The sequence below is a fragment of the Trachymyrmex cornetzi genome, unplaced genomic scaffold (assembly GCF_001594075.2).
Source record: "Trachymyrmex cornetzi isolate Tcor2-1 unplaced genomic scaffold, Tcor1.1 scaffold489, whole genome shotgun sequence".
NCBI lineage: Eukaryota > Metazoa > Arthropoda > Insecta > Hymenoptera > Formicidae > Trachymyrmex > Trachymyrmex cornetzi.
The window spans coordinates 121,395-132,861 of NW_017299717.1; the positions used below are offsets into that span (position 1 = coordinate 121,395).

Below are 11,467 nucleotides of genomic sequence, written 5' to 3' on the forward strand. Positions count from 1 at the left end.
ATCCGGTTGAAATTTGATATCATTAAATTGTTAATTTTTTCTTATACAAATGTTCTAGAAATAAGTATGCATATTCATGATGCTATAATATCTCATACATTATTGCAAAATTACTATCTTTTTCCCTATAGGCTTTTTTTTTTAGAAGACACTTTCTCGGAAAATGTCGGATATCCGAAGAAATTGCCTTCTCGAATATTCGATGTTACATTCTGTCTGAATATCCGGTGTCCAGTAATTTTATGATCCGGTGCATCCCTATATATATATAACCTTGATTAACGTTACACAGATTATGTGAAAATTCAATTATATGAAAATTCCATTATACAACGAAGACGTATTTAGCTCGTTGAATTGTATTTGAATGTTCCATCTGGATACAGCGATAACCCTTTAACCTTCGAAAACTACGCGCGATTTCTTGTAAGAATATAAATATCGTCTCGTCTAGTAATCCTGTAATCGTTAAATATACAAACACGTTTTAAACTATTCTATTATACGCTATTATGATTAAACGGTTCTCGAAGGCTAAAAGCTATTAAACAAGGTGTAGTCCTAAAAAGATAAAACTGGAAATGTGTAATCTGTACAGCACTGCAAGAAATTCGTTACTTTCGCACATTTAAAGCGATGTAATGTAACAATTCTCTCGCAGTAAGGCGGTATGCTAACTAATTTTACTATATATTAAAATATGACAGAAAAATATGAAAAACATTTTCAATAAAATACGCTCCTATAAATCATGTATCTACTATCAAAACATATTTAAAGTAAAATCAAAATCTCGGGAATAGATTGTTCTGTTTATTTTTATTTATTATGCATCGTTGTAGAGATTATGGAAAGATGTGCGTGTGTGTGTGAATTTGAAGAAAAATATCACATTGTTATTATCAACTTTAATACATCGATACGACTGGTTATTTTGGACCATTTAATACAGTTTTTATGATTTTCACATTTTTTCAGACAAGGCTATTCCTGAGATTATTTTACATCTCTCTTCATAATCCTAAACAATTTATAAGAGCGCAATTTATGCATATATATAGCTGATTAAATTAGTAAATTGCCTTTATCCGACACCTCTCGAAGCGGTGTAACTATTATTAGCTTCATTTGATTAGGCATAAGGATAATTTCGCGTGCATATTCTCTCTTAACTATCTCTGTCCTCTTGTTAAATTCACTATTCCTCCTCATCATACCTTTACTCGTGTCTACTGAAAGTGCTTGCCTAGCTCTTTCATTAAAAAAAAAAAAGTTACCGCGAGTAATTACCAGTCTATACGACATATCAACTATACGGAAAGACAGCGACTATCGCAGCGTTTAAATTGCACGCTGGTCGTACCGGTTATGCACATACATTCGCGTAGGATAATTAATTGTAAAGTTTTCACCTCCGCATACTTTAATCTCACCATTCTCGTAGTCATTTCACATTACATGTAGTTCAATCACATATCATGCGAAACCATGCAGCAGATGGTCGCTATTTAGGATCAATGCTCAATAGCTAGCTTCATGTCCAGCGAGAATGTACAAGTCTGCTCCTTCCGATTCAGTCAATGTGCCACTATGAACTAAGTGACTCTCCAACATCACAACCCTGTACAAGATGTAAAGTTAATTATTTTCTGTTCATGTATTTAACTCCTCTATGAATATATATCAATATAATACTAAACATAAAATCTAATATATGATATATTTATTTTAAAAGGATAGCAAACTTCATTATTAATCCTCTTGAATTATTCTTCAAAATTTCTGTTAGATTAACATGCAATCGCTGCATTTATTTAATTAGATACGTACTTATCTGAGCCAAGTAGCCTGTAAGTTCTACTCGGATCACTAATCTCTTGTGTAACTTCGCCATTCTTGAAACTTCTACCTTGCATACCGTGTTTGTGAAATGCCAATACACTATCAGGTAGACAAACTGGAAATATAAATCATACGATTTTATTTAATTTTATGAAGACTACAGAGTAGATTACAAATGGACGAAATATATTGTACTTACTGATAGATTCGATTTGAAAATTAAACTGCAATTCTGACAACTGCTTCTTGCTACTACGGGGTTTTCCTTGTAAAGTTACCATCTTCACCACATCTATAAATACAAAAATGTTCGATTTAATAATATACCACTATATGAGGTAAAATACCTTTAATAATCATTAATAGTACTCACTATCGTAACACACGAGTATTGCATCTTTTTCAAATTGCGTAACGTTAATAACGTTCAAATTCTCTCGTCTTGGTATCACAGTTGCTGAAATAATATTTTTATTACAGAGGAGATGACACATTTTCTGGATTATAGAGATCAAATTTTAAAGATAAAGATAAAGATTGTAAACAAGTGAACTGTTATTGTCGGATATATATAACATAAGCATACCTGAGCCGTCCATATCTTCTAATTCGTCACTATGAAACCAACTAGCTCCCGAATTCATATTAATTAAGTCCAGCTTTAATTTATTTTGCTGATATGGCTGTTTAACCGATACACACACCATCGGGTATTCCATTTCAGGCGTGATAACCATTTTAAAGACATTTAGAGGCGACGGTAGAACGCAGTCAAAATGTTTTAAAAGCATAAACTTATTCAATGGATCGTACCATTGCATTAAGAATATACCTGCCGGCATCGCACCGCACAGATACTTGTACCTGTTAGAATATATATCATTGTCAAATTTTACTTAATAGACAAGAAAATAGGATAAATATTCAATATTAGATCAAATTTTTTATGCGAAAAATCAATAATACATGTACTTCTTTACAATTTTTTCTCATTGATGAGTAATATGTATATTTTTCAGAAAAAATATACAAATGTTGCTTTCACTCACCCATTATATGGGTTTCTTCCAACGCAACATTTGGTGCATCCCTTGGTGTCCGGTACTTTCGTAGTTAAAGCGAACTTTCTAGGGACTAATCTCTCTGGTATTTTATTCATATGCAACGAAAATCGATGAGTCTGTTTACTTAACATCGCTAACAAGTCATGCCTATACAACTGAGGCGTTTTTCCTAAAATACGCATTGTTCATAACATTTAAAATATATAAATCAGTCTATCATGCAACAGTACTAATACAGTCAAGATCTACTTACCGGAAAGAGACATAAGAACATCTTTGATAACATACATCCAGATAGTACGTCTAGGATACAGCTGGTCTATCGCAGTTTCATGAAGTTCATTCAAGTTCAAATTATAAATTCCTTCTTCCGCTGCGATAAGCAGATGCTGATCCCTTGTATCTGGATGAATCCAACTTGCGGTACAATGTATTCTCAGTGGACAGCCATTGAATACCTATTAATGTTTGTAATAAAAATAACAAATATCTTATTAACAGCTGTCGAAGAACAATGTGGTAAAAATATTTTCATAACGTGTAGTATTTTCTGAAAAAATAATTAAAGTACATAATAAATTATATATAATCGAACAATAATTTATAATATAATGTAAGATATAAAAATAATTCATGCACAGCGATACAAAATAATTTACAATATATATAATAATTTATAATACAATCTTTTTGCAAGAAGATATAATATAAAATCTTCACTTTGTGTAAACTGACCTTTGAAAAACACGCTCCCATGTGCACTTTCGGCGTAGGAGGCAGTCCATTACTTATCGGTCTTGGTGGCGTATGTCTCTTCCGATCTCTTCTTCTTGGAGGAACAGGAGGAGTGTCTGATAGTAAATCGGGACTCATACTTTCCCTGTCTCGATCAGCCGATATCTCATTGTCCCCTGAAAAAGACAATGCATAAGATATTAGAGTAAATAACGATTGTGAATGAAGAAAGATATTAATAATCTCTTAAAATAATTTTTTTAATAAGAAGCAATCTAGGCAACATTGTCGTGTGAATATTTACATTATTTAAGTGCTAAGCTCATGATACCGTTTGACTGTGCGGGTTCGTCCCTAGGGCCGCTGTCCGATAATGATCGTTGACGTTGTCCATTCACAGCTGTTAAAGATTGAGAACTATTGACGAGACCATACAATTCATCCACGGAGCTGTGACGTCTGGGACTCGCTTGAGGCCCTATATATAAATCTACTTTTTATTTGCATACATGTAGATATACAGAAGGGGACTATTTATAGACTATACGAATATAACGACATCCTTTTCATCAATTCACAATACATACGTACCAGATACATTGTAATATGGACAATGAACTTCGCAATCATTCGAAGATTCCCCCAATGGAAGAGTAGCTCTAAAAAAGAAAATATTTAAATAAATGTTAATATACGATCGTTTTCTTTAAACGAAAGAAGAAACGTAAATGTTGTTAGTAAAGAATGAATAATATATAGAAAATAAACAAGATATAAATATTAATATATATTGTATGCATATATTATAAATCATAAATAAACATTTAGACTGTATATTCTTTCTGGGATATATAACATAATTTTGAATGAAGCATGAACAAAGAATCGAATAAGATGTGATGGAAAAGTACGAGATGTAAAGCTGCATACTTCTAGCTAGTACACAAGGCACAATCGCGTTATTGAGGTGTTAATAAAATTGGACGTACATATAAGGCTTATTTTGATGTTTTGGAATAAATTAACATATACTGCTAGTTAAACAAATCATACGCAGAAACAGATATGTCAGCCATTAATATTCCCCGCATAATAGAATCAAACATCTCTATTTTCGTACTTGTACAGGATGATCAATGATATTAAAAGTAAATCGTTATTTTTCCTCCTCTGTTTCAATAATTGTTTTTTTTTTCCATTAAAGTTGGGTATTTTTGAGATTCGTCAATTTTATTTGAACTGTTGTACAAGTTAATTTATAAGTCAACATAAAATTGACGAGTTTCGAAAACGTTAATCAAAAACGATCATCAAAACGGAAGAATAAATATAACGATTCACTTTCAATACGATCCCAATAGTCATCCTGTATCATTTAGTAAAGGATAAAAGATATTTAAATATTTTGAATAAAATATTAATGAAATAATAATTACTTGCATAGTACAATGTGATCTTGTACATGTTTCTAGACTTCATATGTTTTGAATTAGTCATCCATAATAAATCATATTTTCACAATATTTCAAACGAAAAATCGGAAATAAAATTGTTTACTGTAATTCATTATTTACTTACTGCAGGGAATATAGCTGGTCGCAATGCCCACCAACCATCGACATTGCGTTCCCCCTGCACACATGTGAAACTGTGGTCATATACTATAAAATTGTAAACTAATTTTGTGTGTGGTACTACTTAATATATGATTACATGTTTTGGAATTTTATAAATAATGTATTTAATATACTGTCATAAATAAATAAAATACATTAAAAAATAAAATACTTGCTAAAATGATTAGTACTGTTTCTGCTTTTTAAATGTATTACACTTTTACACAAGGATTATGAGACGATTGAATGGATGTCGACACATACACACATGTTTCTATATAAAATATAATCTTAATATTTTATCCACGATATATTAAGAAAGTCTATAACAATCATAATTACAATCAATTTTCGCAAATTGAATTTTAAATTTCCAGTGTGATAATTATAAATACATTAACATTATAATTGTATTAATTAAAAAATATAGAATTGAAAGAGGCCTCTCCTCTATAATAGAATATATAGGCAATCCTATATAATAGAAAATTTAATTAATAAACATCTTGTTATATATATAAGATTATACGTATATACATATATATAAACTTCCTTCACCAGTTTGGCTGATATACTGTAAAAATAGTTTGTGTCCAGAATATTGAAAAAACTAACATGCAACAAATAACATCAAATAGGTAACAAGAAAGAAACATACTTCATTCTACGTCTATCTAAAAATTGTGCATATTAATGTTTCTTTGTAGATCATACTGTAAATGTTGACTGAATTGTGATATTTGGTTGTGCTTCCTTCTTATTATATAGTTTTAATTTTATTATATATTATTTGTATCATTTAATAAATTATTATATATATCAATTATTATATATAGCTTTATTGTCGTTCAGTTATATTAATATGTTATATATGAATATATATTCCTGGTTTGGTTGCGTTTTTTAAATGCAATTAATTGAATTAATTTTCTCAAATATATCATTTAAAAATTATACGTTTTCCTATTCAACTTAAATGCGACTTAAGGGATAATTTGAAAATATATGTATATTTCAAAGAATCAAATAAAAATTAACAAAATTAAAGAACAGAATTAACAAAATTAAAGTACCTGTTAATTTAAAACATGCATTTAAATATTTGCAATAAGAGAAACAAGATATCAAAGAAATGTGAGCGAGTAAATAACAAATTAATTGTATAAATAATGCAATTTACAAGAATTATCCACAGAATTAGGAGATATAAGTGCAAGGTGCAAGGTGCAAGGGAAAAGGGTTACCTGCCAATACCTTAGCAACAACTCCTCATCAATGTACTGCAATAGACTCCTGTTGGGAGAAATTATTAGAATTACAAACTGATCAGAAAAATTAAAAATATACAAAGAATAATAGGAATGGATTATAAACAAAACATAGGGCATAGAGCAGGTGCTATGGGAGTAAGGATTGACAGAGGCAGGATATAAATATTATTTAATAATCGAATACTACACGTTATTAAAAAATATAAGAATCTAATAGTAATCTCGATTTCTGTACAAAACTAAACGACGGTTTAAAGAAGTCTCATTGAAACTTTTTTAATATTTATGAAAAGGATATAAAATGATGCATATAATTAATAATTTTTTTTTTAATGTAATAACTTAATTTTTTTCAATTTTACTCGAAAATAAGTAATTCTAGTAGATGAATGATGTTAATGTATATATATTTCGAAGTGATCATTCTTATTAAAATGCATAACAACTCTGCTATCAATCATGCACAATATCATACAAGCAATCACATTTATTACCTAACATGCAAAAAGTAGGGAATTATAAAATTTTGTATAATATATTATTAGATCTGTTTGGTAAATTATCTGTACAGTACATACAAAATTATTTTTTTCATATATACATATATATATAATTATTCACACTATTTAATTATTTTATTGATTAAATATAAATATTTAATTATTTATATTTGGTTGAAAGCTTGAGCAAATATCTAATATGTTAATTCTATTCAAATATAATGTGTATGTTTGACTTTCATACTTTCTAAAATCGCTTTGATTAAATTTTTATATTATATTAGAGAGAATGATAATTGTTTGTTTAATAGTTAAAATTTTTCCATAATTCACAGGGCCGATCAGATTTCCAAGCATTTTATAGAAGTGAGTGTAAATAGCATAATTTGTTTTGATATAGAGAAACATATTTTTGTTATATTAAAAGTAAAAAGAAACTTTTCACTTCAAACCAATGTTTGTATTACCTTAAAGACATACGAAATATCTCTGTGCCAGTTTTGCTACGACGTTTCGATATTTTACTTGTCTTAAGGTTCACACCAAGTGTACTGATACAAAAATAAGTATATTTTTGAAAAATACATTATCACAATTTTTCAAATAAAATAGTTTTAATTCACATTAAAAACAAAGAAAAATAACTTAATAATAACAATATTGGGGACAATTATAAATCTATTTATATTCAAAAATTGAATAATATATCTTCTCAATATCTGCTTTACTTTATTAAAAAAATTCCTTACTTATTAAAATACTTCAGAATATGATGTGCTGCTGTTTCAAATGTAAAAGTAATGAATGTATGTACATATTTCTTTTACTTTGACAACTAGTATGACATGATACAAGCATAAGCACATGCCATATGCAATGTATTTATTAGTTATTATCAGCCAAGAGAGTAAGATGTTTGTGATTTTTATACAATAATACAATGTATACTATATTGCTGTCTTGTTTAGCAATGTATATGATATGGTGTTGAATTTATAATTGAATTTATTATTATAACTTATATCTACTTCTCTTTAATCAATATGTACACGTATAGAAGACGATATGTATTGCATAAATATGTACATTATGCAAATCTGTCTAAAATCTTTTTATATAATAATTTTTGAGAGCTTGCATATTTATAAGGCGGATATATTTACAATTTCGAACAAAACAGCAACTACCATATTAGTGAAAGAGAAGCTTCGCTATCTTTGGTGTTTTCCGCACACCGTGTGATAAAAATTGATGGAGTAAAGTATAAAACAACTTACTTTTCCTGGACGTCTTCAAACGCAGATCCAATCCCACAATCTGGGTGCACATCACAATTATGCACGGCCTATATGTACATATAAGCAAATCATATTTGTAATATTACTGACATAAATCGCACTTGAAAAACATATTTAATGATTAACACAAAAATGGAATAAATATCTGTAATAAACTTACTTTAACGTTATTCATAATATCCATAATATCCCACGCTGGATTAGTGTCCACAGACGGTGATACAGCATCTCTATGTAATGTCCCTCCATCAATGTTGATTTGATCTGCAAGACAAATTATAATCACGATTATATCATAGCATAAAACATTATTTTCGTAATTTATTATTTAATTATTATTAATCTTACCATCACTATCCAGTTGCGATATAGGACTTTTCGGCCTAGGCCTTGCAGTTAGACGCGAGGCTATTCTTTGTGGAACATTAGGTACCGCCCCGTCTTCATCGGCCTCCAAATCCGTGAACATATGGCTGGGATTCGACACTTTTTGCAATAATTCTAAAGCCAGTCTCTTACTCATCTCTCCTTGGAAAAACGCATGCTACAATTCGAAATACCTCCTATAGACTATATATACATTGATAATTATTTCATAAAGATATTATATTTTCTTTAGCTACATTCCAAAATGTTCTCTCTAAGAAAAATTTTACTCGATATATAGTATATCTAGTGTAATATTGTGTACTATATATTTCAAATAAAATTTTCTTCTGAGAGAATATTTTGGAAAATATATTGTAGATTTCATAAGTAAATCTACCAATAATAAAATAACAATACCTGAAGCAACTTCTCTGCTGTCGGCCTTTTTTTCGGATTTTTTGTGAGGGCAACTTTGACGAAGTTATGGAACGTGGGACTCCATTTATCGCGATCCTTCAATGTCGGTGGTTTGAAGCCAGATTTGGACATGAGAAACAAAGCGCGCATCGGATGTAGGTCGAACATTGGTGGCTGTAATTCCGCTAATTCAATCGCAGTTATTCCACATGCCCAAATATCACATAATTGATTATAACCACCTTTTCTTTCCACGGCTGCCACCTGCATTATAAAAATATCAGCTATATTGATCCTCTTGTAAATTATAAAATATATTAAATACTTATTGATAAACATGAACATACCTCAGGAGCCATCCAATAAGGTGTACCAATAAAACTCTTTCTCTTGTTAATTGTCGCGGTGATCTGCGCCGACACACCAAAATCTGCCAATTTTACATCACCGGATTCGGTCAACAATATATTGGCACCCTTAATATCACGATGCATCTTGCCCATGCTATGTAAGTAAGCTAAACCAGTGAGGGTCTCCCGACACATATATGCTATTTGTATTTCTGTTAATGGTCCAGTTACTAGAAATATATTAAAACTCAATATTACAACTGCTGTAGAATCAAATTTAAATTATTTAAGAATATATATTGTATATCATACATATATATATTGTATTATGTAATTTTATATATAATTAATCTACAACATTTATAATTATATAATAAGCCTATTCTTTTTAAATACTGTTTGAATATTTTAATAATTAATAACGTTTGATGGATTATTGTCTTTCCTAATATATTACATAAATATTAAGTAATAAATATTTCACATACTATGATATATATCCTGTAATGATCCACCTCCACAATACTCCATACATATCCATAATTTGTCTCTTCTTAAATAACTTCCATAATAAGCAATAATATTTGGATGCCTGCAGTCCTTCATCATTAAGATCTCCTGTTGAATGATTGCAAAGTCATCACCTAAAACACATACAGATATTGCAAACTATCCTACTTTGTAACACTAAAATTTGTAACACCTCAGTATTTTTATTAAGAGGGAACAAAGTACATGCAAACAGATAATCTAAACGTCAGAATATATACAAGTATTTCATATCATCTCACGTGACTAGTATGAAAAATTGCAAAAACACTTTACAAAAAGAATATTTTGTACAGAGCAAAAAATTGACAAATAGTCGAATAGAGCAGTCGATTATGATGACCATATGAAATTGGACACTCCGTGAACATTCACACTCACCTGGCTCCAGTTTGATAACCTTAATCGCCGCGAGGTCATTCATGGAGAGACGTTTAGCCTGTAGAGTAGAAATATGATAATTGGCGCCTTGGCATGGACATTCACGGGAAGGTCAAGCCTAAGGATAATACCGACCTTATAGACATCGCCATAGGTCCCACTGCCTATCCTCTGTATAAGCTCATACTCGTCCTGGGGATTTCTACGGCTTATGTCACTGGACAGCGCATTTGCGTTTACCGCAGCCATCGCAAGCGACGAGGACGTATCGCAAGATAGAAAAAAGGAGAGAACGAGATAACCAGGGCCACGTACTGTGGACCTGGTCTCAGCGTCCGCGAACCGATACGCGTTTATGTGCGACCGCGTCTATGCAGCGTAGCGGGAACATTTAGCCTGTCGAAACGTCACATCATCCGTCGAAACGTCGCCATTGTTCGCAACAGCTGAACCGCTCGTTAACGCGTGCGCGCTAGCGCCGCTAGCGGTTAATTGGAGTTTGGAGTTTGGAGTACTGCACGTTTGCCGAATTCAGGGTGCCGTCACATGCGGCGTAATTGTTTAAGCGTAATTTTCGCCGACCAATCATATCGTTGGGAGGGTCCCGTTAGCGTACAGTGCGATAGCACACATCCACTCAAATTGGCCGGTATTTAATAATTTTTCACTACTTTACCAATGAGAATATTTTATTTTAAATTGGCCGATTAATGATGGGTGCTTTCCATTTGATGACACAGGTCGACACAAGTCGACACAAGCGTTGTTCTATCTTTGTTACTCTCTGAATATCAAGAAGGATAGAACGACGCTTGTGTCGATTTGTGTCATCAAATGGAAAGCAGTGTTTGATTAGAGTGTTTCTAAACTTAACCAGCCTAGTAACTGCAATGAAATAGAAAGAGATAGAAATAGTTCTATCTCTTTCTATTTAATTACAGTTACTAGGCTGGTTAAATAAACTGACGATGGTGAAAGTGGCCCTAATGCTGGATTCACACTGCATCCGATTTGCGTCGTACGACACTCTGCAACCAATCAGAAAACAGGATTCCGATGATACAAAGCAAAATCC

The 11,467-nt window shown here is 31.1% G+C and overlaps 1 protein-coding gene across 4 annotated transcripts; it reads right to left on the bottom strand.

The window, feature by feature from the left end:
• Positions 1 to 686: 686 nt before the first annotated feature.
• hppy (MAP4K3-like protein hppy) lies at positions 687 to 10,798 on the bottom strand. 4 transcript variants are annotated; one of them, XM_018514178.1, is made up of 21 exons: positions 10,528 to 10,798; positions 10,393 to 10,450; positions 9,951 to 10,106; positions 9,460 to 9,692; positions 9,113 to 9,376; positions 8,675 to 8,870; positions 8,487 to 8,590; positions 8,306 to 8,373; positions 7,496 to 7,579; positions 6,512 to 6,550; positions 5,220 to 5,273; positions 4,233 to 4,300; positions 3,973 to 4,119; positions 3,642 to 3,817; positions 3,160 to 3,364; positions 2,892 to 3,075; positions 2,429 to 2,706; positions 2,216 to 2,299; positions 2,042 to 2,134; positions 1,831 to 1,957; positions 687 to 1,621 (listed from the first exon to the last, which is right to left on the bottom strand). In XM_018514178.1, exons 1-21 carry the CDS (start codon positions 10,639 to 10,641, stop codon positions 1,522 to 1,524), a joined length of 2,832 nt encoding a protein of 943 aa, XP_018369680.1. In that variant the 5' UTR covers positions 10,642 to 10,798; the 3' UTR covers positions 687 to 1,521. The 4 variants fall into 4 exon arrangements, with proteins under 4 accessions (XP_018369680.1, XP_018369681.1, XP_018369682.1 ...); XM_018514179.1 differs by lacking the exon at positions 7,496 to 7,579; XM_018514180.1 differs by lacking the exons at positions 6,512 to 6,550; positions 7,496 to 7,579.
• Positions 10,799 to 11,467: the final 669 nt, after the last annotated feature.